Here is a 26961-nt window from a genome sequence, read left to right as displayed (position 1 = left end):
TTTTTTTTTTTTTTTTTTTTTTTTTGAGACGGAGTCTCGCTCTGCCGCCCAGGCTGGAGTGCAGTGGCCGGATCTCAGCTCACTGCAAGCTCCGCCTCCCAGGTTCACGCCATTCTCCTGCCTCAGCCTCCCGAGTAGCTGGGACTACAGGCGCCCACCACCGCGCCCGGCTAATTTTGTGTATTTTTAGTAGAGACGGGGTTTCACCGTGTTAGCCAGGACGGTCTCGATCTCCTGACCTCGTGATCCGCCCGTCTCGGCCTCCCAAAGTGCTGGGATTACAGGCTTGAGCCACCGCGCCCGGCTCTTTTCTCATTTTCTCTCTTTTCTTCCTTTCTTTCCATGCTGCTGCTGCTGCTGCTGCTGCTGCTGCTGCTTCTTCTTCTTCTTCTCTCTCTCTCTCTCTCTCTCTCTCTCTCTCTCTCTCTCTCTGTTGCTCAGGCTGGAGTGTAATGGTGCAATCATGGCTCACTGCAGCCTCAACCTCCCCCGGCTCCAGTGATTCTCCCACTTTAGTCTCCCCAGTAGCTGGGATTATAGCCATGCACCATCACTCCCGGCCAATTTTTTTTTTTTTTAACCATTTGTAGAGACAGAGTTTCACTGTGTTACCCAGGCTGGTCTTGAACTCCTGGGCTCAAGTGATCCGCCCTCCCAGGCCTCCCAAAGTTCTGGGATTACAGGCACGAGCCACTGTTTCCGGCCTCTCTCTCTCTCTCTCTTTCCTTTTCTCTTTCTTTCCATCTTTCCTTTTTCCTTTCCTTTCCTTCTCTACTTCTTTTTAGACACAGGGTCTTCCTCTGTCACCCAGGCTGGAGTGCAGTGGTGCAATCATAGCTTACTGCAGCCTCAAACTCCTGGGCTCAAACAATCTTCCTGCCTCAGCCTCCCAAGTAGCTGGGACTACAGGTGTATACCACCATGCCCAGCTAATTTTTAAATTTCCTTTTAGAAAAATAAACATAACCCAGACCATATTGTCCAGGCTAGTCTCAAACTCCTGGGCTCAAGCAATCCTCCTGCCTCAGCCTCCCACAGCCCTGGGATTACAGGCGTGAACCACCGTGACTGACTGATGCTGAGTACTCTTTATTTAGAATGTATTTAACGTTGGGAAATGCACTTAACCTCTCTAACTTGCTTTATCTGTGAAATGGGAATCATACTGCTTTTTCCTCTTCCCCAGTTCTTAAGGAACTGAGAAGATTAGAGCTAATAGTATTTGGAAAGCACCCAGGAATGCCCGAAACATTCTTTGTTCCATGTGTCTGCGTGACCAGGCACTGTTTCAGGTGCTGGGGCTAGAACAGTAAACAGGGAAGACTAAGTTCTGGCCCTCAGAGGTTTGCACCCTGGTGGTCATTGCAACTGTATGTGCCATTGCTAGCATCGGCATTCACACAGATACAAGGCTGAGAGATACAGGAGCTTAAACTAACAAGCGAATGACCCGACGTGGGTGCACACTGAAGGTCTCTAAATGAGGGGAGAGAAGGGCCTGAGACATCGTGGCATTTCCAAGACCTGGACAGCTTCACTCTGCTGAGACTTTCCACATTCATGAGACTGGCACAGGTTTCCGACCCCTTTCACTGACCCTGCAGAATCCTCATCTTTTTTTTTTTTTTTTTTTTTTTTTTTGAGATGAAGTCTCACCCTTGTCCCCAGGCTGGAGTGCAATGGCACGATCTCGGTCACTGCAACCTCTGCCTCCCAGGTTCAAGAGATTCTCCTGCCTCAGCCTCCTGAGTAGCTGGGATTACAGGCACCTGCCACCACGCCCGGCTAATTTTTGTATTCTTAGTAGAGACGGGGTTTCACCGTGTTGGCCAGGCTGGTCTCCAACTCCTGACCTCAGGTGATCCGCCCGCCTTGGCCTCCCAAAGTGCTGGGATTACAGGCGTGAGGAATCCTCATCTTTAATCCGTGCCCAAAATGTAAAGTATCTCTACTGTCCTCACTGCCTTTGCCTTCTTGGGGACAAACCCTTCTTTTTTTTTTTTTTTTTTTTTTTTTTTTTTTTTTTTTTTGAGACAGAGTTTTATGCCGCCTAGGCTGGAGTACAATAGCGTGATCTTGGCTCACTGCAATCTCCGCCCCCCGGTTTCAAGCAGTTGTCCTGCCTCAGCCTCCCAAGTAGCTGAGATTACAGGCACATGCCACCACACTTGGCTAATTTTTTTGTATTTTTTATTAGAGATGGGGTTTTGCCATGTTGGCCAGGCTGGTCTCGAACTCCTGACCTCAAGTGATCCGCCCACCTCTGCCTCTCAAAGTACTGGAATTACAGGCGTGAGCCACTGCACCCGGCACCCTTCTGGAGGACAGATGTGCCACACTGGGTAGAGACTATATTCTGACACTGTGTAGGAATGCCAGCTTTCTGTTTGATTCTTTTCTGCCCAGCTTGACATCTAACCACCTACCCCCTTACATTTTCCCTGGCACATCATGGCTGTTCTATAAATACTTGTTGAATGAGTGCAGACATGTGAACAAAGCCAGGTAGGGGTGGGACCAGGCGAAGCTGACTGGCTGCCTGCCCGGAGACATTACCAGGTGACATTTCCTTGGGCTCATTCATTGTTTTAACTCTGCTGTATCTATAACATTTAACATTTATTGAGCACTTACTATGCGCCAAGCACTGTTACGAGCCCTTTCACCTGTGTTTTACCATTAAAGTTCACCGCAATTCATCTTACAAATGAGGATGTTCAGGCTAAGTAACATGCCCATGGGCACAGCAGTACTAAAAGGATAAGTGGTGGGCTGGGCACACTCCCAGCACTTAGGGAGGCCAAGGTGGGCAGATCACCTGAGGTCGGGAGTTCAAGACCAGCCTGACCAACATGGAGAAACCCCGTCTCAACTAAAAACACAAAAATTAGCTGTACATGGTGGCGCATGCTTGTAATCCCAGCTACTCAGGAGGCTGAGGCGGGAAAATTGCTTGAACCCGGGAGGTAGAGATTGCGGTGAGCCGAGATTGCGCCATTGTACTCCAGCCTGGACAACAAGAGAGAAACTCCATCTCAAAAAAAAAAAAGAAAAAGAAAAAGGATAACTGGCTCATCTTAGGCTTATCCATAGGTGTTCTATGCTTAGCCTGTTTATTGATCCAGTTGCCCGATAGGCCCATCTTCTCTTCATCATGATGGCCACGACCGTCATCGTGGCTTGCATTTGCCAAGCGTATCCTATCCACTAGGGAACTGTTTTAATCTTTGCACCAGATAATCCATGTAGTTCTTACAAAGTCACACAGCACAGGTACTAATACAGTCCACAGTTCACAGAGGAGAAAACTGTGGCACAAAGATGGAATGTGTTCAAGAGTATGAGCTGGTGAGTGTCCACGAAGGTGGTCTCTGAATCCGGGCAGTGTGCCGCACAGCTGCCCTCCTTAGTGCCAGGCCTCCGTGATCCCCAGCCAGGGTTTAACTCTATGCCAGCACATAGCAAGTGTTCTACAGTGTTTAGCTGTTATTAGTAACAGTAAACATCAGGACAGTGGGGTAATTAGAGAGGAATGTTGAGCGTTACCTGAGATGATGGAGACAGAGTCTCTAGCCCAGAGCCTTGCACATGGTCAAGTGCTCAGTAAACTGTGGCAATTGTTATTACTGGTTATTTGTAAAATTTGCCCCAAAAGCTTCTTAGCTTCTCTTCCTCACCTGCCCCTCTCTGACTGACAGGTTCTCCCTCTGGAAATCTTAACGCCATCCATTAAGGAGCCACCAGATCTTGCTCATGCCTGGGAGCCCTTCTGGCTCTCAGAGGCCATGCCCATGTGTGACCTCGTGTATTACGTGTATATTCTACAGTGGCACTCTGTGGGCCGCCCTGTCTCCCTCGTTTGCAAGTCCTTGCTGTTGTCGCCACATAGTTTCTGGAAGCCAGTCTGCCAAGAACTCATTTCCTAGACAACTGGCGTAGAATCGAGCAAACCCTGCTCACTGGCTTGTATGTTTAGGGATGAGACAAGAGGAGGACGGGCTGTGCTGAGGTCTGCCTCCAGAGTGAGCAGCACAGATGGCTCCTTGCTTCCTCTCTGCGCACGGGTTGTCACCCTGAGGTAGGCTGCTCAATCCTCCGGTGTCATTCACATGATTTCCCATTGCACTGGTCAAAAGCAGCGCTTATGTCTAGCACTATGATGTCAGTTTAAATGGCTGTGAGGGACAGCTGGAGACAAGAGGGCTTCTCGTAGTCTCCCAAAGTCACATGAGCACCCACACGCATGCACACACGCACGTGTGCCCTTCTTTGCCTCTCACTGGTTGATCACACCTGTGGCTGCACTGGCCCTGCTGCTCCTCACCGCACATCACGAGCTCACTGGTTCATGCGCACATACCTTGCCAGGAATAAGCTGAAATAAGAAAATGATGGTGCATCTCAGACCCGGGCCTCTGCTTTGTCTTTAACCGCCACTGGCTGATCCACTTCTTACGAGCATCCATCAGAATATGAGTGCATGACCATCTGTAAAGGACCAAATAAGGAAAAAACACTGTTTATAAGTGCCTTCTCTCGTGGCAGGTGCTGTGCTAGGCCCTGGGCAAATGTTGTCTTTTTTATGACAACCTAGTCAAGGATAAGTGCTTTTATTCCCATTATACAAGTGATATTAAAACACAGAAGGTAAGTTTGCCCAAAGGTTGTAGGTATTTAAATGGCAGAGCTATCATGTCAACTCAGGTCTTTGTGACTTCCAAAGAGCCCTCTTCACAGTCCCATCCTCTCTACCGCATTAGGACAATTACAAATAGATTCCTCCATTCCCTATACACTTACTGAGCGCCTACTGTTTGCCTGGCACTGTGCAGCACCTGGAAACGTAACCATGAACAGAGGCTCACCCCAGACCTCAAGCCCGGCAGGGCTAATAGGTGCATGCGCAGGCAGCCACCACCAATGAGCGAAACAGCCTAGGATGAACCAGTCCCAAAGAAGATGCAGACCCAACGTGAAGGGGAGCATGAAGGGAGACACATCAAGGCCCACGGAGGTGGGGAAGGGAGGTGCGAGGAGGCTGGTTTTTCTAATTGCCTATGCACCAAGCCTTAGGAGAAATCAATGCTGTTCTGGGATTTCTGAAACAGATGCACGCTCCAGCACAGGTTTCTTTACCTCCTCCCATCCCCTTTTAATATAACTTTCATAGGAGTCCCTGAGAACTTGTATGAGAACCACATGGATTTCTTATGACTCAGGTTTCATTAAACAGTGGGCTCTCTGACATTTGATGCTGCAGAACAGGGCTGTGGAAACCCAGGGCTCTGAGAGCTGACAAGTGTGGCTCTTTCCTGGCATTCTGACAGCAGCCCCAGTGCCTTCAGCTCTGCGATTCCCGATAGTTTGTCACTTGTCAGCATTGGCCTCCGCCATTTATTGCAACACCACAAAGAAGTCAGCGTGGGCACTGCTGTTACAGGCATGGAAACTTGCACAGCAGACATGGGGAATTCCCCAACCCCTGCCCAAGGAGTAGGGGCCACAAGAGGTCCCAAATGGTTACCAGCATCCAGTGGGCTGAACGGCAGTTACCCTGGTGAGAACAAGAGAGAGTAGAAAGAGGCCTTCAGAATTATGGGATGGGCTTCTTGAGATAAGGCTAGTAGGAGTGGTCATTAGTGCCAAATGCAGAGATAATTCAAACAAGGTGAGAATGAACAAATCTATTAGACTTGACAGTGAGGGGACATTGCTGACTTTGGCCAGATCATAGAGTCAAAGACAGATTATAGTAGTTTGAGAAACTCATGGGTGGTAATGAAAGGAAATAGCCAGTGTAGGAGGCTCAGTCAGCCAGTGACATGTAGGATCAGTACACATGTTCCTAATCTCATAATACTCTTTGTTTTCTGACCTCTGCCACAGTTTACTTCTTCAAGGTGGAATCTGCCATGTGGATGAGATTGCATTTAAGGAACATAGGTACACACATTGTAGCCTCCTGCCTGCTCCCTTTTTTCCATTCCCAACCACTCTCCCACCACTGCCTAGACCCATGAACTCAAAGAAATTCATTGTTCCAGTTGCAGGGTTGGGAAGACAGACACGATCCCCACATTAACACACTTGGCCCCAATATATCTTTATTGGTTATTGATCTTTCCTGCTTAATTTTAAGCTGGTGCAGACTTGACTAACATCATTATATGATGACGACGATAACTACTAGCTGTGTGGTAGTTACTTGTTAACCTTTCAGAACTTTAATATCTTTATCATTAAACTGAAAACACGAGTACGTAAGTCATAGGTTGCCCTGATTAAGAGAAGTAATGCATATAAAGCACTCAGCATGGGGCTTGATACCCAATGCATGTAAGCATTTATTATCATTTATCAGCCACCTACAATAGACCAGGCAGGTGCTAAGAAATTCAGTTTCTCCAATCCTATATGCTTCCTCGTTATCAGAGCTTTGCAAATAACCTGGAACACCCTTTCCTGACTGGCTAACTCCTGCTTCTTGATTGGAACACATCTCAGTGATGAGAAGTCTTCCATCACTCTGCACCCAGAGAGGACTATGCTTCTGTCTTCCTCCCTCCCTACACTGCGAGCTATGCACGGACAAAGGTTATATCTGTTCATTTAGCTCTGTACCCAGCGTCTAGGTCTTGGCTTCATTAATATTCATTAATTGATGAATATATTATCTTCGTTCTCTTACTCACCAAGTCCATAAAGCATTTATTATTATCAAGATAAGGAAACAAAAGCCCGGGGTGTGAAGACAATGGCCCACGATTGCACAGTTAGTCAAGTGGTGGAATTAAGATGGAATCTATATCATCTGATTAAAAAGATCATGCTCTTTTTTCTCACTGTTCAGCCTCCCTTCAAACTGGTGTGCCATGAGAGATACCCAGCCCTCAAGTGAGTGGAAGATAATTTCAGTTGGCTCCTCTTGAAATATCAGACTCTGTGGCTCCAATCCCATATGTCAGGCACACAGCTGGAATTGAGGAGCAGCTGGGCGTGGGCTCTCCTGTTTATCCCATCCCCTGCTCTCTCCCCTCCCTTTTGTCTCCACACCGAAGCCTGGCATCCACTGCCATTGAGCACCCTGCTCTATCCCCACCAGCCCACACCATTATCCACATCACTGGCCTGGCCCTGCAGCGCCTTGAGTTTGCCCCCCGAACCCCCCGGTTTAGAAAGACACAAACAGGAGATAATTCTAGAATCCTTTGTCCCTGCTTAAACTTGACTGTGCTCTCTCATTTTCTTAACCTCAGTGATGGATTTTTTTTCTAATTTTGTTTTCTTGAAGATGACATCAAACTGGGTTTGTAGTATGTCCAGTTTGTTTTGTGGTGCTGTAACAGAATGCTGGAGACTGGGTAATTTTTAAAGAATAGAAATGTATTCCCCACAGTTCTGGAGGCTGGGAAGTCTGAGAACAAACTTGGTGACAGAATCGTCATCTGGGAGGGCTGCTCTCTGCTGTCAAGATGGTTCTTTGTGAGTTTTGTTTGCTTCTTTGTGTTTGTTTTTGTTTTGAGACAGAGTCTCACTCTGTCACCCAGACTGGAGTGCAGTGGCACGATCTCGGCTCATTGCAACCTCCACCTCCCTGGTTCAAGCGATTCTCCTGCCTCAGCCTCCTGCGTAGCTGGGATTATAGGTGTGCGCCACCATGCCTGGCTAATTTTTTGTGTTTTTAATAGAGACAGGGTTTCACCATGTTGGCCAAGCTGGTGTCGATTTCCTGACCTCAGGTTATCCACTGACCTTGGCCTCCCAAAGTGCTGGAATTATAGGCGTGAGTCACTACACCCGGCCCCAAGATAGTTCTTTGAACACTGCATCCTGCAGGGAAACCCATCCAGCTAATACTCTGCCCTTCTATCCGTGCTGTTTCTTTGGTTTATGCAGAACCCGGGCAAGCTACCATCTGCACCCATCCCTACCCCTTCAGTTGGCATAGGAAGCCTCACTACTCACTCACATCCCCTCCCCTGCTTGCCAGTTTTGCCTGATTGGAGCAAAAGAGGATATGAACTATTCATATACGTGAGTGAGCTGAGAGGAGGGGCTTGGGGAAGAAAGATACACGGAAGAGGAGGCTGGGGGGCTTTGGAAGATAACCTTTATCAAATTCAGTTTCCCCACTGGTTAGCGCTCTCAGGCTGGAAGAGGTGAATTTACTGTGTGAGCAACACCTGAATTGTTTTTGACACAGAGAGGGTCTCAGAGGACTGGCTAGAGACTGAGATCTCATCAGCTCTGTTTCTGTAGATGAGCAAGCAGAAGGCTGTAAGTAGTATGTCGACTTTTCTGAATCCTCCTTCACTCTTGCCCATTCTATTGCCTTGGATGCACCTGTCGGCTCAGCTGTGAAAGGGGAAGGGGACTTGTTTGTTAATGAGTTAATTCTAAGTCGGCCACTGCTTTGGGCTCTAGAGCCCTGAGAGATGAGAGATAAGCCTTTATTGTCTCCATTTACACATGGGGAACCTGTGGTTGGGAGAGGTTGCCCAATGTGCCCAAGTCAGGAGAGAGAGAGGAGCAATCAGGTTTGGAAGCTGCTGCTGTCTGGCCCCAAGTCACTTACGTTCACAGGGCTTCCCGTTTTAACAGCAAGGTTCGGAGTTATTTAGATTGTTTTAAGAACTCCTCGGTCCAGCTGGGCGCGGTGGCTCACGCCTGTAATCCCAGCATTTTAGGAGGCCGAGGCGGGCGGATCACGAGGCCAGGAGATCGAGACCATCCTGGGTAACACGGTGAAAACCCGTCTCTAGTAAAATACAAAAAATTAGCTGGTTGTTGTGGTGGGCACCTGTAGTCTCAGCTACTCCTGAGGCGGGAGAATGGTGTGAACCCAGGAGGCGGAGCTTGCAGTGAGCAGAGATGGCGCCACTGCATTCCAACCTGGGCAACAGAGAGAGACTCTGTCTCAAAATGATAATAATAATAATAATTCCTTGATCCAATATACTGTAGCAGGTTTGTGAATGTTTTTGCAGGTGTCTTGGACAAGACAAGGGCAATAAAACTTTGAACCTGTGCATAGGCAGGGACTAGGGTCTGCAAAGAGGAGTCAGACCATAAGGAAGTGACTGTGTCAGCTCAGGCCCATGTGGGGGACAAGAACAGAGTGGCAGTCCAAGAAGGACATCAACAGAGCTTGGGATCATTGAATGATGAGGAGGAATCCGGACCAGGTCAGAATCGGGACAGTGTTTATTTTGGGTAAGCTACTTGGTATTAATTTATGTTGCTTGCAACTAAACAACCCTAAGCAATATATTACAAGACCCACAGTAGACAGACCCAGGAAGCAGCATGCCTTACCATCACAGTCCTCAGGGGTCTCCAGAGACACAGAGCCAATAGGAGACATATATAGTATATCCTATGGATAGTAATATATGTATCAATATGTAGGGCTAGATAGTGATATATGTATTGATAGATTGATAGAGCTTAAGGAATTGGCTCACACAGTTGTGGAGTTGGCAAGTCTGAAATTCACAGAGCAGGCCAGCAGGCTGGAAACTGAGGCAGGGTTTCTATGTTACTGTCCTAAGGCAGTATTCCGTCTTTTCAGGGAAAGCCCAGTTTTTGTTCTTCTCTTTTTTTTTTTTTTTTGAAGACGGAGTCTCTCTCTGTCGCCCGGGCTGGAGGGCAGTGGCACGATCTCAGCTCACTGCAAGCTCCGCCTCCCGGGTTCACGCCATTCTCCTGCCTCAGCCTCCCGAGTAGCTGGGACTACAGGTGCCCACGACCACGCCCAGCTAATTTTTTTGTATTTTTAGTAGATATGGGGTTTCACCGTGTTAGCTAGGATGGTCTCGATCTCCTGACCCGTGATTCACCCGCCTCGGCCTCCCAAAGTGCTACAGGCGTGAGCCACCGCGCGTGGCCCAGTTTTTGTTCTTAAGGCCTTCAACTGATTAGGTGTGGCCTTCACACATTATCGAGGAAAATCTCCTTTCCTTAAAGTTAACTGATTGTACATGTTAATTATTAGGTTGGTGCAAAAGTAATTGCAGTTTAATGCATCTATGAAACACTTGCACAGCAGTGTCTAAACTAGTACGTGACCAAGTAACTGGGCACCATAGCCTGGGCCATCTGATACAGAAAAGGAACCATCATAGGCATCATGTACCCCGGGCTTAATGTGTGCCAGGCATTGTAGCAAGCCCTTCCACAAGCACTGTGTTTATCCTCATCAACATATTTTATAAGTGCATCAACCCCAGGACTCAAAATAGCGAAAGCGATTTGCCCAGGAAGACAGCCGAGTAGAGTCAGAGCTAGATGCCTGGTCTGTTACCACTACACCTGACTGTCTTCCAAAGCTCCCATCTTAATAATCTAAATTTAGCAATCTAAAGAGTAATGGAGTGACCCAAAGTCACTCAGCTTCTCAGGGTGGACCTAGAATTCAGGTCTCCTGGCTCTTCGCCCAGCTTTCTCACTCATCGTCCTGCCCCACTGTTCCTGGAAGACTGCACGTCATCCTCTGCAGGACTCACTTTCCAGAGAACTGATGGCTGCACATTGTTGACCCCTAGGACAGCAAGCCCCATCCAGGGTAAGATGTACTAACAACACAGAGCAGAAAGACCCAGGCTGCCGTCACCTTCTCAAAAAACAGAGGTGCTCAGAGTTTATACCATGAAGTCTCTTTATTGCTGAAACAACTTCATGATGAGACCCTTTCAGGACATCAGTACTGAAACCTCCTTGAACTGAGTCTGAAATGGAGCTATCTGGTGACAGATCCATCTTTGTGGCAGTTTGTATTTTAGTGAGATTAAAGGGAGGTTGCAGAAAGCGCTCCAGAATCTGGTGCTGTCTATGCAGAGGGAAATAAGGCCTGCTAGGACTGCATTTGTGAGGCATGCTGCTTACTGGGTCTGTCTGCTTTGGGTCTTCCGGTATATTGGTTAGGGCTGTTTAGTTGCAGGCAACAGAAACCAATACCAGGTAGCTTAAGTAAAATAAAAACAAATCAAAGAAAAACAAAGCAAATAATGGATGGGTTATCTTATGAAATCAAACTAGGACTTGGAAAACCAATACATGAGACTACAATTAACCAGGGCAGCTCTGGGCCCCTCTGCAGCAGTTCAGAAGTCTTTAGAGCATTTCATCACTGAAAGTCAATGCTTTCGCAGTCTCTATTTCTATTCAGATTTCCAAGAGTAAGAAACTGATGTGCTCAGCCTGGGTCAAGTGTCTAATCCTAAAAAACCTGCCCTTGCCAGGGGTGCAGGTAGGACAGGCAGAGAACTCTGAGAGCTTGCTTCTATGTATAGGGGGCAGGTTGCTCCCATAGAAAGGGGAATTATTTTCTAGCAGGAATTAATCTCCAAGAAGCAGCTCCTATAGCAACTGATGATAATAGTAACTTGAGCCTTATATAGATACAAACATCCATGTTTGTAGAGCTCTGTATCCATCGCATATATATGTGTATGTGTCTTTATGTTTTGCCCACTCCCTTTATAGTTCTGCCCTCGCAGCCTTCTATTCTGTTTCTATAGCATTGTATTATAAAATAATCAGCTACAAATACAGTCTGGGGCCCCAGTTTACAAAGATTTGTCCCTAGGCTTGTAGCATCCTGAGATGTTTATGTGAATGTAAGCACCATGCGGGCAGAGACTTTGCTTGTTCTTTTCACCCTGTATCTTCACATGCCTGGCACATCATAGGTGCTGGGTGATAGTTGAATGGGTAGCAACCACCCACCAGTACAGGGACACCTTCCCCCCCTGCCCCAGGGATTCCAAGGGCTTTGCTGTCTTGGTCCAAGGATATTCTTTAGACCCATATATCCCACCCCCAATACCCAGAATCAATAGATAAGGTACCCACCTTTCCAGGGGGAATGGTAAAGAGCCTAGCTCTGCCCATATCTAATCCAGGTTTGATACAAAAGAGAGTGCTAGCTGACACTAGACGCCTAGCCATAGAGGAGGGAATCTTGAATGTTTGAAAACTAACATTGTTCAGACAAAGTGGGAGAAGAATCCAGGCCAGGACAGGCTGACTCAAACCTCTAGCCCTCAGACTGGCTGAGTAGAGCTCGCCACACGCTATATCTTGCTGTCGTCCTTTAGGAACCTCCTCTGGAATAGTGGTGAGAGAGCTATATATTATTTGGTATGTAGTTAACGTGAGCACTGTGGTAAAGAGTGAACTGCAAATTGATATTCAGAGGGTTCCAAAATGAACTTCCAGCCCATCCCAACCACCCCCTCTTTACTGGGAGCTGGTGAGATCCATTAACCAAGGATGGTTTTAGGAAACTGTCCTTATTCTGACCTGATCCAGATTCCCCCTCAGCATTCAGTGATAACGAAGCCCTGCTGATGTCCTGTGTCCTTCTGGGACTGCCACCCTGTTTTGTCCCATTCAGGCCTGGGCTGACTCAGTCACTTCCGTACCGTGTGATTCCTCTTTGCATGCCAGCTCCAGTCCCTGCTAATGCACACGCTCCAAGTCTGATTGAGTGAAGTGACTTTAATAATGTAGCAGTGGAGGACAGATTTTTGATTTTTGGTGTTTTTTTTGGTTTGTTTTTTGTTTTTTTGAGACGGAATCTTGCTCTGTCGCCCAGGCTAGAATGCAGTGGCGCGATCTCGGCTCACTGCAACCTCCGCCTCCCAGGTTCAAGTGATTCTCTTGCTTCAGCCTCCCAAGTAGCTGGGACTACCAGCACCCCCACCTCACCCGGCTAATTTTTGTATTTTTAGTAGAGACAGGGTTTCACCATATTGGCCAGGCTGGTCTCGAACTCCTGACCTTGTGATCCACCTACCTCAGCCTCCCAAAGGGCTGGGATTACAGGCGTGAGCCACTGTGCCCAGCCTTCAATGGACAGTTTTATGGCCACGGAGGGCTGCTACTTTCAGTGGTTTTTCAAAATGCCTTACAATGCCTACCTCTTCCCCAGGAAAGTCTGCTTTCTCTATTTTAGAGATAGAAACCGACAGCCATGATGACCTTGAGACCCAAAGGTCAGTGTCCAAGCAGGAGGCCAGAATGAATTCCTAGGTCCTGGCCAAAAGAGATCACAGAAGATCCAAGTCAGAGAGTCATGATAGCACTGCAGTAGAATAGTGACCACTTGTCACAGCATGCCTGTCCCTGGCCACATGTGCCAAGTGGTGGTATATGACTTTGTTCAGTCTCCAGGAGGTAGATGTTATTGCCATCATTTTAGGGATGAGAGACCAAAGGTAGTGAGGAGCTAAATCTCTTTCCCAGGATGGCAGGACCCATAAAGTCACCTTGCCGGGGTTCAAATCCAGTCTGTGTTTATTAAAAACCTCATGCTGGCCAGGCGCGGTGGCTCACACCTGTAATCCCAGCACTTTGGGAGGCCGAGGCGGGCGGATCACGAGGTCAAGAGATCAAGACCAGCCTGGCCAACATGGTGAAACCCATCTCTACTAAAAATACAAAAATTAGATGGATGTGGTGGCATGCGCCTGCAGTCCCAGTTACTCAGGAGGCTGAGGCAGGAGAATCACTTGAATCTGGGAGGCGGAGGTTGCAGTGAGCTGAGATCACGCCACTGTACTTCAGCCTGGGTGACAGAGCAAGACTCCGTCTCAAAAAACAAAAAAAGTCCTCATGCCATATGGCACTAGATGCTTGGCCATTTATGGCCCACCATGAGCCTTTCTCCCCTTCCAAGTGTCAGCCACAGAGCAGGGAAAAGGCAGACAAACCCAGGCGTGCAGGATCAGGGCTCAGAGGAGCAGAGTGGAAGGCCAGGCATTAAGGCAAGACTTTGCAGAACCTTCCCCCAAGGGGGATACCAGAGCTGTCTTCCCAGCGCTGGCTGCCTAGGGTGGCTCTGGCTACTTTAAAGGCTTGGAGTCTGGAAAATTCAAGGAGTTGAGGAGTCACTGAAATGGAACCTGAAAGTACCCAGTTGGGTGATTCTCTCATCGGCTCTCTGTCCACCTGCTCTGGTGTGGCCAGGGCTGCAGTCGGAGTGATTGACCAGCCCAGGGAACCAAGCAGACTGGGCTGTAACCCCTGTGGTCCTTTGAAGCCTTCCTTCTGTGCCTGACTCTGGCAGGACCACACACTGAAAATGTGTGGGAGGTTCTCCTGGCCCCTCAGTCTGATCTGCCCTCTGTTTATTCTCCAGGAAGACCAAGCTCTCTGTCTCGGGGACAGCAGATCTCGTTCCACTCTGGGTTCCCCAAGTGTTTGGCAAGCTGCTTTGCCTCCCAGGGCTCCCTATCTTTCTTTTCTCTTGTCTTCTTTCCTTTCTTTCTTTTTCTTTCTTTTCCTCCTTTTCTCTTTCTTTTCTTTCCTTTTTTTTTCTTTCCTTTCTTCCCTTTCTTTCCTTTCTTTGCCTGTTTTTTTTGTTTTTTGTTTTTGTTTTTGTTTTTGTTTTTGTTTTTGTTTTTTTGACAGAATCTATCTCTGTCACCCAGGCTGGAGTGCAGCGGCGTGATCTCAGCTCATTGCAACCTCTGCCTCCCGGGCTCCAGCAATTGTCGTGCCTCAGCCTCCCAAGTAGCTGGGACTACAGGTGTGCGCCACCATGCCCCTCCAATTTCTTTGTATTTTTAGTGGAGACGGGATTTCACCATGTTGACCAGGCTGGCCTCGAACTCCTGAACTCAAGTGATGTGCCTGCCTCGGCCTCTCAAAGGCTGGGATTACAGACGTGAACCATCGCACCTGGCCCGGTTTCCCCATCTTTAATTGAGAGGCTGACCTGAGCTTTCTCTCCCACACTTCCCTGGGCCAGTGACCACCCCGCCCTCATGGGGAAAAGACCTTGGCCTGGTGTCACAGGGACTCTGTCTCTGCCTGTCCCCTCTTTTCAGGAAGTCTGTCATCCAGCTCGACCTTGCCAACACCAAGAAAGCAATGATCGTCCCCGCATTCGAGACGCTGCGCTACCGGCTCTCCTTCCCCAAGTCGAAGGCGGAGTTGCTGTCAATGCTGGACATGGGGACCCTCTTCACATTCAGGTGAGTGGCTCTATCTGCTGTACTCTGGGGGTGCTCGAAGGCCTTCTTTCTCCTGGGAAACCCAGATGCCAAAGCTATTGATCTGGAAGTTTGTTGCTCACCTTAGTCCATTGTGACGCCAGGGAAGGCACCACTTTCTCCAGACAACGTCTGTGTAATCTCGCTCCTCTCCCCATGCCGGTACGTGCCATGTACTTTTTTGTGCATGGATGACAGACGTTATGTGTTCAGATGGAAGGGTAGGCATGTTTGGAGGGCTGAAGGGTAGGAAGGTTTAGCTTATTTCTGTTTGTCCTTTTTACTAAACTCAGTTTAGGTTCCTGCTCCCATCTCCTGGCTCCGAGCTCTCTCTTTTGTGTGCTTGTCCATCCATTCATTTGGTAGGTGGGTTTCATTCTATTAACACCATGGCAGTGGTTTTCCTTCTTCTTTGTGGTATGAGTGGTCTGTTCTCTGAGCCCCTGAGGCCTGGGGGATGTGTAACCGTTGTGTCAACAACTTCAAGTCATCAAGGTGACCCAGCACATGTGGCAGCCAGCTTTCCTGTTGCCCAACTGATCATCGCAAATGGAACCCTGATTTCCTTCTTTCCCAGGCCCCTGAGTCCTACAGGAACATTGCCAGGGAGCTCCCCTGTCACCTGTCCCAAGTGTTGCAGGAGTCTGTGCCACTGCACAAGTGCAAACAGGTTACATGTCCTGGGGACAGGCTGCTGCATTACATGTAGTGATCCAGGGAAAAGTAGGTGGCCTGCTGGGTGCCATAACTGAGCAGTCTGAAGAGAGGGCTGGTGCTTCCGCCTTCTCCAGTTTGTTTGTTTGTTTGTTTGTTTTTGAGACAGAGTTTCATTCTTGTTGCCCAGGCTGGAGTGCAATGGCGTGGTCTCAGCTCACTGTGACCTCCGCCTCCCAGGTTTAAGCGATTCTCCTGCTTCAGCCTCCTGAGTAGCTGGGATTACAGGTGCCCACCACCACACCCGGCTAATTTTTGTACTTTTAGTAAAGACAGGGTTTCACCATGTTGGCCAGGCTGGTCTCGAACTCCTGACCTCAGGTGATCTGCCCACCTCGGCCTCCCAAAAGTGCTGGGATTACAGGCGTAAACCACCGCGCCTGGCCCTGCTCCAGTTTTAAAGTGAGGCCACTATTGTGAATGATGTCAGAATGGCCAACACTTCCTTGGAGCTAAAAAGCATACCTTTCTAGACCATCGGAGTTTTATTGAAAACACTATAGTCATAATAACTTGGGTTTTCATACCGCGATTAAGTTTCTAGAAATTTCTAGAAAGTTTCCTCAAATAAACTATATCTTGTGAAAATAACTATGAGATGGGTAGTTCATTCAACAGTTCAGAGGTTATCATTTTTCACATTTTATACAGACGAAGAAACTGAGGAGTGGAGAGGTCCCAGGAGAGCCAGGACTCAAACTCCAGCCTTCTTCCTCTATCGAGAATTCTAGAAAGTGACCTGGAAGAGTTAGGAGGCCCCCACCCAACCCAAGCCTTCCTTCTTTTCTGAAAGAAATAACTACCACTTATTGCATGCTTAGCATGTGCCAGGCACTGTGATTACATATTTAATTCTCACAATAAATCTATGTGACAGATACTGTTATCCCCATTGCCTGGATAATGAAACTGAGGCTCTGAGAAGTTTAATAACTTGCCAATGACACACAGCCAGTGAATAGCAGAGCCTGGATTCTGCCCAGGTCTAAGGAACCTGTGTGTTCTTCGTCAGAATACCATCTGGCTACTGATTGAGTCCTGGATTTTTTTTTTAACCCAGTGTTTTAAAATGCAGGGTAAAAACTTGCTCCTCGAAATTGAGACTTTCAGACCAAACCTGAGTCTAAGTCTCCCATGGATGCCATAGTCTGAGCATCTGACACATTTCCAAGGCATCCTTCCTGCCATCTTCATACCACGGTGAACCGAGAACTCATTTCACAGCCACATTTGTGGCCACAAGAGCTGGGGTGTGGCCTGCTGTGTCCATGATTGCCGCTCTGTCCAGCAGCTTGCAAGCCATCATGCCAAGTGCTAAATTACAGCCCCTGTCTCTGAGAGATTTGCTATTGTCACCTGCTCTCCAAATAACAAACTCTTCGGCCTCTGAGCAGCCGAAATCTGCTCCCTACCGCACCTGGAATGAGAAAGCGTCCACACCCCTACAAGTCCTCTAGGGCGGTGGCTCCAGAATGTGGTCCCCGGGCCAGTAGCTTCAGCATCACTTAGGAACGTGTTAGAAATGCAGAGGCTCAAGCCTAGCCCAGACCTCCTGCATCAGAAACTCTGGAGTTGGAACCAGTCTTCCAGATCATTCTAATGCATACTCAAGTTTGAGAACCACTGCTCAAAGCAAAGTGCCCCAAATCTCTTCTCCCCAGTAGCATCCTGTAAGGCGTACCTAGGAAACCTCTCTCGTCTTCCCATCCCTTTTTGAGCGGGGAAGGAGGCTACCTGGCATTGCTAGTCTCAGACAGCAAGACTCAAAGTTCGGTGTCTACTGGCCTGGCAATAGGTCATTCGCAGGCTGGGGCTTGTTTGAACAATAGGTTCATTGTAACCTGACTGCACCCTGTGCTGCCCAGCCATTCAGCAGGCTGTCAGTGTCTGGGCTGAAGTGATCAAAGCTGCCTCCTCAGCCAGATGAGTAGAACTGACCCAACTGTCCCTACAGTGGAGTGCAATGGCACCATCTCCCCTGTTCTTTTCCTTTCCTTTTCATATTATCATTGTCCAACAGTTTAGATTCTAAGGATGGATGGCCAATAATATGGCTGTCAGTATCACTGAGAGCAAGACCACTAGGAATCGGCGTCATATCTGGGAAGCAAACAAGGAGAAATAATAAAGAGAATTTTCTCTCTCTCTTTTTTTTTTTTTTTTTGAGGCGGAGTCTCGCTCTGTCGCCCAGGCTGGAGTGCAGTGGCCGGATCTCAGCTCACTGCAAGCTCCGCCTCCCGGGTTTACGCCATTCTCCTGCCTCAGCCTCCCGAGTAGCTGGGATTACAGGCGCCTGCCACCACGCCTGGCTAGTTTTTTGTATTTTTTAGTAGAGACGGGGTTTCACCGTGTTATGACCTTGTGATCCACCCGTCTCGGCCTCCCAAAGTGCTGGGATTACAGGCTTAAGCAACCGCGCCCGGCCTCTCTCTCTCTCTCTTTTTTTTTTTTTTTTTTTAGGAATTACCATGTATCAGAAACTGCTCAGTACTGTGTGTGAATCAAGTCACATAATCATTACAAATCTATGAAGTAGATACAGCTATGTCCATTTTGCCAAGAGAAGGAAACAAAGGTGCCAATTAGTTAATGTACCCATACCTGTTGAATGACAGAATTCCAACCCAGGCAGGCTGCCTCCAGAACCATTGTTTTTTAACTACTTTGTTAAACTAGCATTTATTGAATTCCTCTTCTATGCCGATATTGTGCCAGGCTCTTTACATTTTCTTATTCAGTCTCCTTGGCAGTTCAACCAGATAGATACTATTTTCCCCAGTTGACACAAAAGGAAATTAATGCCTAGTTAAAGCATTTGGTTCTACAAGGCGTTCAGCTCCTAAGTGGCAGAGGTGGGATTTGAACCCTGGCCTGATCTCTCCATTGTGCTGTGCTTTAAACCTCATACAAGTTCACAGCCATCAGCTGTGCTGTGCCAGTTCTGTCAAAGGCATCAGGTGTCAAGACTGTCCGTTCAGCAAGTTCGCAAATGGAAAAGCAACTGCTTTGGGGCCTAATTTTTGGATCATACCCGAGATTGACATCTCCCGCAATATCCCTTTTCCACACTCCATGAAAATGACATTGCTTCACCTTTCATTTTTCTTCCATTTAAGTGGCTTTGGTTTTGATGGAAGTTGCTGTGTTGGTGGGGCTGAAGTTCAAGTTCCTGCCCTCCCCCAGCCTGGCTGTCTCACCCAACAGCACAACTTGATCAAAGCCCACCTATTGGCCAGTGCCCGTTCATCCACACTGGCCAGTTCCCTGAGGGTTTAGGGGGAGTCCAGCCTCAATGGTAGAAAAGCAAAAGAAGGAAGCAGCTGCGTTCCCTGCCAGAAAGTGTCCCTTTGGCCACACAGAACACTCACCCTCACTTAGCGCCTCCCTTGCTTTGGAGAGTCTGCCCATAGGATGAGATAGAATCCAGGATTTCCACTTCCTCTCTCTCTGCAGCTAAGCTCTTGGGTTCCCACCCTTCTGTCCTGTTTTCATTTCATGAAACTTTTCTTTCCAGCTCTGGATACTCCTTTTCCTAACCCTTCTCTTGGTCCCTGCCTACTCCTTCACTAGACGCCCAGCTTTCTGCCATCTCTCTGTAGCTTCCAGAGGCATATTGCCATCCCACACATGGGCCCATCTCGGGTGCCTGTCATGTTGTTAGGCTACTCATTCATTCATTCAGTTTAGTGCACGATTGTTGAGTACTCGTTCAACAGGCCAGGAAGTGTGGGGGACAGGGATATGTAAGAGAGGTGACCCAGCTGGCCGTGGTGGCTCACACCTGTAATTCCAGCGCTGTGGGAGGCCAAGACAGGTGGATCACGAGGTCAAGAAATGGAGACCATCCTGGCCAACGTGGTAAAATCCCGTGTCTACTAAAAATACAAAGATCAGCCAGGTGTGGTGGTAGGCGTCTGTAATCCCAGCCACTTGGGAGGTTGAGGCAGGAGAATCGCTTGAACGCTTGAACTGGGGAGGCGGAGATTGCAGTGAGCCGAGATTGCACCACTGCACTCCAGCCTGGCAACAGAGCAAGACTCCATCTCAAAAAAAAAAAAAGAGAGAGAAAGAGAGAGAGAGAGTTAGAAGTGACCCAGCCAGTGCTTAAGGAGGCTCCTGGCTCTTGAGTGAGGCTTCCTGGTTTTGAATTGCAACTCCAGCACTTACTGCTTTTACTTTGACATTTAGTAAGTTATAAGAATTTAAAACAATATCTGTGTGTGTGTGTGTGTGTGTGTGTGTGTGTGTGTGTGTGTGTGTGTGAGAGAGAGAGAGAGACAGAGACAGATTTAAAATAGTCTTAGTACACAATAAGTGGTTAACTAATATTAGCTGCTTCTTATTGTGGTTATATGACTGTATTCGTTTTCTACTACTGTATAACAATTTATCACAAACATAGCGGCTTGAAACAAATTTGTGATCTCACAGTCTCTAGGGATCAGAGATCCGGCCACGGAATGACTGGATTCTCTGCTCGGGATCTCACTGGGCTGAAATCAAGGAGTCAGCAGACCTGCAATTCTCCTCTTCCCAGATCACTGGTGGTTAGCAGAATTTCTTTCCTTTCATTCCTAGGCCTAAGGTCCCATTTTCCTGCTGGCTTTTGGCCAGGGACTGCTCTTCTAGAGTCTAGTTCTTTGCCACATGGCCCCCATAGGCAGCTCCCAACGTAGCTCCTTGCTTTCTTCCAGACCCAGGTCTAAAGGGTCACATGATTCCATTATCTCCCATTTTCACGCAAGGTAAACTGGTGAGTAACCTCATTTATATTTACAACAATCCCTTCTGCCATATAATGTAACATAATCCCAGGAGCGCTTCCATATATACTCACAGGTTCTGCCCCAAGGGGAGAGCACTGTACAGGGTGAGAGTCATGGGGGACCCAGTCTTATACTCCTGCCTACCACAGTGGCCTCTGGCAGCAATCGCTCTACACAAGCCGCCCTGCAGTCAGTTCCTGAGAAATAGCATGGAGCCCTCCAGGAGTTCCTTTTCATATTGACAATCTCCTCGTTAGTGAAGTGTGCAGATAGCAGACGGGATTAGGGTTTCCTGTAGCTGCTGCAGCAAAATACTAAAAACCGGATGGCTTAACATAATAGAAATTTATTCTCTCACGATTCTGGAGGCCAAAAGTCCAAGATCAAGCTGTCAGCAGGTCCATGCTTCTTCCCTGAGGTCCTAGGCTCTTTCTGGTGGTTGCCAGTCATGTTTGGCAATCTTTGATTTACAGATGCACCCATCATTCCCATCTCTGCCGATGCCTATACATGGTATTCTTGCGGTGTGTCTCTGTGTCTCAATTTTCCCCTTCTTATAAGGATAGCAATCATTGGATTAGTGCCCACCCCAATCCACTGTGATCTTGTCATAACCTCATTATATCTGCAAAGATCCTGATTCCAAATAGGTCCCATTCACAGGTACTGGGGGTTGGGACTTCAACATAGCTTTTGGGAGAGAGACAGTTCCACTCACCCGAGAACTACATCCGGGTACACCTCTTCCTCCTCCACATCGGCTGCATTTGGAGAGCTCGCCTTCCTTCCCTCCACCCAATGGCTTTTCTCCGTGTGTCTCAGGTACCACGTCTGGACGAAAGGCCACGCACCCACAAACTTCGCCAAGTGGCGGACCGCCACCACGCCTTACCGGGTGGAGTGGGAGGCCGATTTTGAGCCGTATGTTGTCGTGAGACGCGACTGCCCAGAGTACGACCGGAGGTTTGTAGGCTTCGGCTGGAACAAAGTGGCGCATATCATGGAACTGGATGTGCAGGTGAGAACGGAGCATCCACCTAGTGCGACCAACAGGGGAGAGGCCTAGATCCTAGAGCTTAAGGGATCCTTGGAGACGAGAAAGCCAAGAGCTAAGAGGGAACAAGGTATGCTCGTGGACCAGTGGTAGTACTGATCCTCGGGCTCTTGATCCCAAACCGTTGCTTTTTCCTCAACCCTTGGGTGAGGGTTGGGTTCTTGGCCAGGACCCAGGTAAACGTGAGTTTCCTGTGACAAACCATTTCACCTCCTCATCCTCACCCAACCTGATGATGAAGACATGCAAATGTGACCATTCGTCACTTGGCCTTTGAATCACGTAACACGACAAAGCATGCTGCTAAGATGCAGCTAATTATTCCACCCTTTACTAAAAGATTTGTAGATGCATACATCATTACTAACAGAGTGGTGACTCTGAGACTGTTTAGTCATGAACTCCTTCATTCATCCCATTGATACATATTGAACTCCTACTTCGAAGTACATCTTCTACAGAATTCTAATAGGTGAAACCAAGGATCAACAAACTTTTTCTGTAAAGGATCAGATAGTAAGTGTTTTGAGCTTTATGGGACCTACAGGTCTCCTTTTCAACTACTTAACTCTGCCATTGTAGTTCAGTCTTAGACAGCCTTTAAACAAATGGGTGTGGCTGTTTCAATAAAACTTTATTTACAAAAACATGAAATGGGCCAGACATGCTCTAATTTTTCAGCCCCTGTGTTAAACAAACAAAAGCAAAGCTGCTCTGGTTGAATTAGAAGAAGGATTCCTGGGTCCCTCCAACCCGATTTTGCTTTGTGTGTGTGTGTGTGTGTGCTCTTCTCCAAGACCTCTCCTCCTGGTGCACAGTGCACATATTTTTCAACAAGAGCACCTCCAATTCAGAAAAAGCTAAGGTTGGATACTGAGTGCTGGCCATTCATGAGAATCACCAGGAGAACTTTCCTTCCCATAGTTCCAGTGTTTGAGAGCAGTCCCAGGTGATTGAGAAGCACTGGGGTTGAGAACCACTGATGTAGACAGAAGGTTATAGAATCATGTCCATATTTAACAACAGAAAGCAGGGCTGTCAGTATCCATATTTTTGATAATACTTTAAATGAGCAGAGTGCTACTCATGGGCAACAGTGTTCAGTCTGCCTCAGCTTCTGCTTCAAAGGAATGTCATGTTCATGTGTCCAGCAGTGCTGTGAGATGAACTGGTTCAAAGAAAGTTAATATTTCCAGCCATGAGACCTGGACTTTGCTTGTTTTAGATAGTTTTGACAGAATTCTTGAAAATATGTTGCATATTTTCTTTTCTTTGCCAATAGCATGTCCCAAACATACTCTTACCCTTTCCAATACCTTAAGGAAGCAATGAGTGCACACCTGCCAGGTAATAACACGCATACCCATGGAGCTAGTGCGGTTGGTGGGGGATCTTTGTCCCTCCACTAAATGTCCCAGACAGTTCAGCTCTGGGAGATCTTGCATTTTCTTTTGATGGTTTTTCTCACTCATTCCTCACCAGCAACTGTCTTTTCTGGCTGCTGTGGTATTGTTCTACCTATAACAGCCACGTTTCCCCATCCCAATTTTCCCCGAGTTTATTCTTATCTGCTCTGGGCTGGGAAACTAGATAACAAAAGCTTATCAGACAATATGTCCAAAATGAGAGTAAATAGATCTGAGTAAAAGTGTGCTGAGTTCTCCTCTAAGCGATATGACCTAAATCTGGGTCACCTGTTTTGGCTCTTCAGTGGCCTTTTATTTTCGGCCTGAGAATTAAGCTGTATTTTGCCAAGTTGAGAATACTGGATGACAGTGTGACCTGCTATGAGGATGTGTCAGGGGGAGGTTTGTTCTCGGTGAGCTTACGTCCAGCGAAACATTTGTTTTTATTTCACCGTGTCACTCATTTTTTTTTTTTGGTACCTTCTTTTGCACTCATCTGTTGAGGCTGTCAGATCGCATTAAGTCCTATGAGGAATCATAAACAGATGTCAGTTAATTGAGCAAGAGAATATCCCATGGCGTGTGTCATCCTAGAGTGTCCATGTGGGTGTGAGCCCACATCTATTAAGAAACCTTTTCTAGGCCATGAGCTCGGCTCAGCACTGTTTATACAGTATTGGCTTCCCCGTCATGGTCATCGTTCAAGGATATTATTACTTTCACCTTATAGATGAGAACATGAAGGCTCAGAGAAGCCAGTTTCCTGGTCCAAGGTCATGGAAACAGCCCTGAACTGCCCCACTCCAAAACTATCATGCTGTCCATGTACCCCGTGCTTGTGGGTGCCATTATCAAGTCATTCATTCACTAACCATTCAGTCATTCGCTTGGGCCTTCATCATGCACGACCCCGGCCAGGCTCTGGCAGGTTCTCACGCTGCTCTTGTCTTCTTCCAGGAGTATGAATTCATTGTGCTGCCTAACGCCTACATGATCCACATGCCCCATGCCCCCAGCTTCGACATTACCAAGTTCCGTTCCAACAAGCAATACCGCATCTGTCTCAAAACCCTCAAGGAAGAGTTTCAGCAGGACATGTCCCGCCGCTATGGCTTTGCTGCCCTGAAATATCTCACAGCCGAGAACAACAGCTAGCACCAAGACGCCCACCACTAGGGGGAGACATGCTGCAGGGGAAGTGCCACTTGCTGTTTGGGGCCCAGCCTTCAAATTCAAAATTGAGCCATGCTTTTTTGGTTTGTTTTTATTTATCTCTTTGGCCCAGTCAAGCTGCCCTCACTACAGAGACCTTGCACAAGGATCCAGCCAGTCCGTCTCTGCCCCACAACCCTGCATTCCCAGAGGTTAGATATGCAGCCCACCTAGATGAGTCTCTTCAAGAATGGGAAATCAAGGGGTGAGAGGGAATAAAAGGGTTTTCATCTAACTGCAAAGCCACAAGATCAAGGCAGGGCTTTAGGATGTTCTGGTTGCTTTTTAATAATTATACTTCGCATCGTAACTAGGGAGAAAGGGAAGTCAGGGTGCCAGGGGTTATTCGTCCCAGGAAATAGAAGCGAAATTGTCTTTGTTTAGTGGAAACTTTCCCCTTTGCCCTGCAATGTAGCTGGGCATTCAAACGGAGGGGAAACCAATGACCTGAACCAACCACATGGGAAAACCCAGTGGGGACATCGTAGCCAGGGGGTCCTGGAGGTGAGGTCAATGGGTTTCCTTATCCCCAAAGTCACTCCTGTTTTGTTTTTATTTGTTTTTCTTTGGGGATTTTGTTTGTTTATTTTGGGGACTGGCAATCCAAAACAGAAAATCTGATCCTTTGAGGCTCTGCAGGAAAATCAGCTGCCTCTACCAATCACCCTCTATCAGCAGTGGCCCGGGAAGGAGATCAACCATCTTCGGCCAATATTGAAACATGGGCAGCTTCCTTCAGGATGATCACCGAGGCTCCCGTGACTTTGAACTCCCTACTGTCCAGAATCCAGGGGCCACGATGGGGACTGCAGAATTACGAGGGCTGACTGTTTTACACCGGTCACATTTTCTATTGGCAGTGACTGATTCATGGGAAAGGGCTTTGAAGGAACTATTTCAGTGCACACGCAAGGTACGAACCTCTCAGGCCTTTAGAAGAACTTTAATAACTCATGCAAGCCCAGTTCTGAAGATCGACGTATCCATCTAGAGACCTACAGGAAGAACGCAATTGGGTTCCTCTGGTTCTTGCCTGCTTCACTGTGGATGGGAAGAGGTGACAACCTCAGTCTCCCTTTGGGACCTGGCCAAGGGTAGGCAACCACCTTCACCTTCACACAGATTGAGGAGACACTGGACTTTTTACCCATTTTCTTTAATCTTCAATATTAATGTTGTGTTTACATTGATGAGAACGAGAGTTAATGCCCTACCCTCTGCTGGGCTGTTTGTATTGAGTTGCAATGTGACCAGCGAAAGCTGCATTTAATAAATGAAAGTACAGACTGTTTCTTCCCCATTCCCCTCCCACTCTTGCAAGAAGCTACTGAGACACACCTTGACAGAGAGAGGTAAATTTCAATGGATAAAGAGCAACTTCACACTTTTCTGTTCCCCCATTCTATTTTTCTCATCATTTGAACTTTAACCCTTTTTTTCCCCCTTTTGCCTGAGGTTAGATCCCACTCTGTCTCTAACTCAAACCATCTTCAAGTTTTTCCATTCAGCATCCTTCTCAACACTGAAGCCAGATGTTGCCTTCTACCAGATATGGGCTAGGAGGGTAAATCCTGGTAATCAATTGTAAAGGGAACATTCCATCCTTGGGCCTGGTAGTCGTGTGGCACCCTATAGCAATCCGGTTTGTGAGATCACTCAGTATGTTAACACGTTCACGTGGATGTTGCACTGAAATTTATACAAGAATTAGGAAAATTACAATTAGGACTAATTTTTGCATACATATAGCTAGGCTTATGTATATATGTAGAGAGATATATATTATAGACAGAGCATATACATATATAGCATATATATAAGCATTTATAAATAAAATGATATAGATGTATAAAGCAGAACAAAGAACGTTTTCAGAGTACATGTCAAAAGTCCAGTTTCTTCAGTGGCGTGCCAGGCCAGCTTCTCCATGCCCACAAGACCTTTGTGAGCGTATCTCCAGTTTCCATGTTCAGTGATTCCTCCCCGCCCATCCCCAAGAACTGGTTGTTAAATATTTACCAGCAGCACATCGTTGACTTGTTCTCTCCCCTTTGTACACACAGACAGATACACAGACACAGAGGCACTCACTAATTTCTCCTCCTTCCCTAGAGAGAATCACTGTTAGGTGAGGTACACGTACCAATACGGTTTTTGAATTAATCATTACCGGTTACTTGAGCCAAGTAAAAACCTGGTGGCAGCACTGGTTCCTCAATGTTAAAAATCAATTCTTCATTCTCTAAAGCCTTTTTATTTTTAAAATTTTGCTTGGTGCCTGACTCCTGCCCAGCCACCTTGCTTTCACTTGCATTTTTATGGGCATAGCTGGTGACCATATAATTTGTCATCTAAACCGGGTCACTTCTGAGAATGAAAGGTGCTAATTATTTTTACACAATAGGCGTAAACTAGAAGACGATGTAGCTTCATGTACAGTGAATTTATTAAGGCCCGAAACTGATATTCACACCAATGGGAGAAAATCCTATTTCCCCAAAGACAGGTGCCTGACACTGTAAGCCAGTCTCACTTAAAGCTGGAACTCAGACATTGGCGGATGCCCAACTTCAACAGAGAGGCTGCCAACTCAATGGAGGCTGAGGTCCGCAGAGCCAACGGCCTGCTTTCCCAGAACGTACATTGGGAGCAGCAGTTCACTGCCAGCCCCGGCTCCGGTGTGGGGAGCTGCAGCCATTTGGGCAGAGGTAATTGCAAAAGATGTTGATTCCTTTGCATCAATTCCCTGGGAGGTAAAACAGGCTTTTAAGTGCATCACACTGATGTTTTCATGCTTAAATAAGCCAATA

At 47.4% G+C, this 26961-nt stretch overlaps 1 protein-coding gene across 7 annotated transcripts in view; it reads left to right on the top strand.

Annotated features, from left to right (window-relative positions):
- Nucleotides 1–25442, top strand: part of LOC105493993 (LARGE xylosyl- and glucuronyltransferase 1) — a 634501-nt gene extending 609059 nt beyond the window's left edge. For all 7 annotated transcript variants that reach the window (XM_011762035.3, XM_011762030.3, XM_011762032.3 and 4 more), the window contains 3 exons: nucleotides 14835–14981; nucleotides 21302–21497; nucleotides 23897–25442. In XM_011762035.3, coding sequence (XP_011760337.1) covers nucleotides 14835–14981; nucleotides 21302–21497; nucleotides 23897–24094 — 541 coding nt within the window. In that variant the 3' untranslated portion in view covers nucleotides 24095–25442. The remainder of the gene's footprint in view (nucleotides 1–14834; nucleotides 14982–21301; nucleotides 21498–23896) is intronic.
- Nucleotides 25443–26961: the final 1519 nt, after the last annotated feature.

This window comes from Macaca nemestrina, chromosome 15 (assembly GCF_043159975.1).
Source record: "Macaca nemestrina isolate mMacNem1 chromosome 15, mMacNem.hap1, whole genome shotgun sequence".
In the NCBI taxonomy this organism is placed as follows: Eukaryota; Metazoa; Chordata; class Mammalia; order Primates; family Cercopithecidae; genus Macaca; species Macaca nemestrina.
The sequence above is the reverse complement of the archived record's forward strand: the minus strand, read 5'-3'. Positions and strand labels throughout refer to the sequence as shown.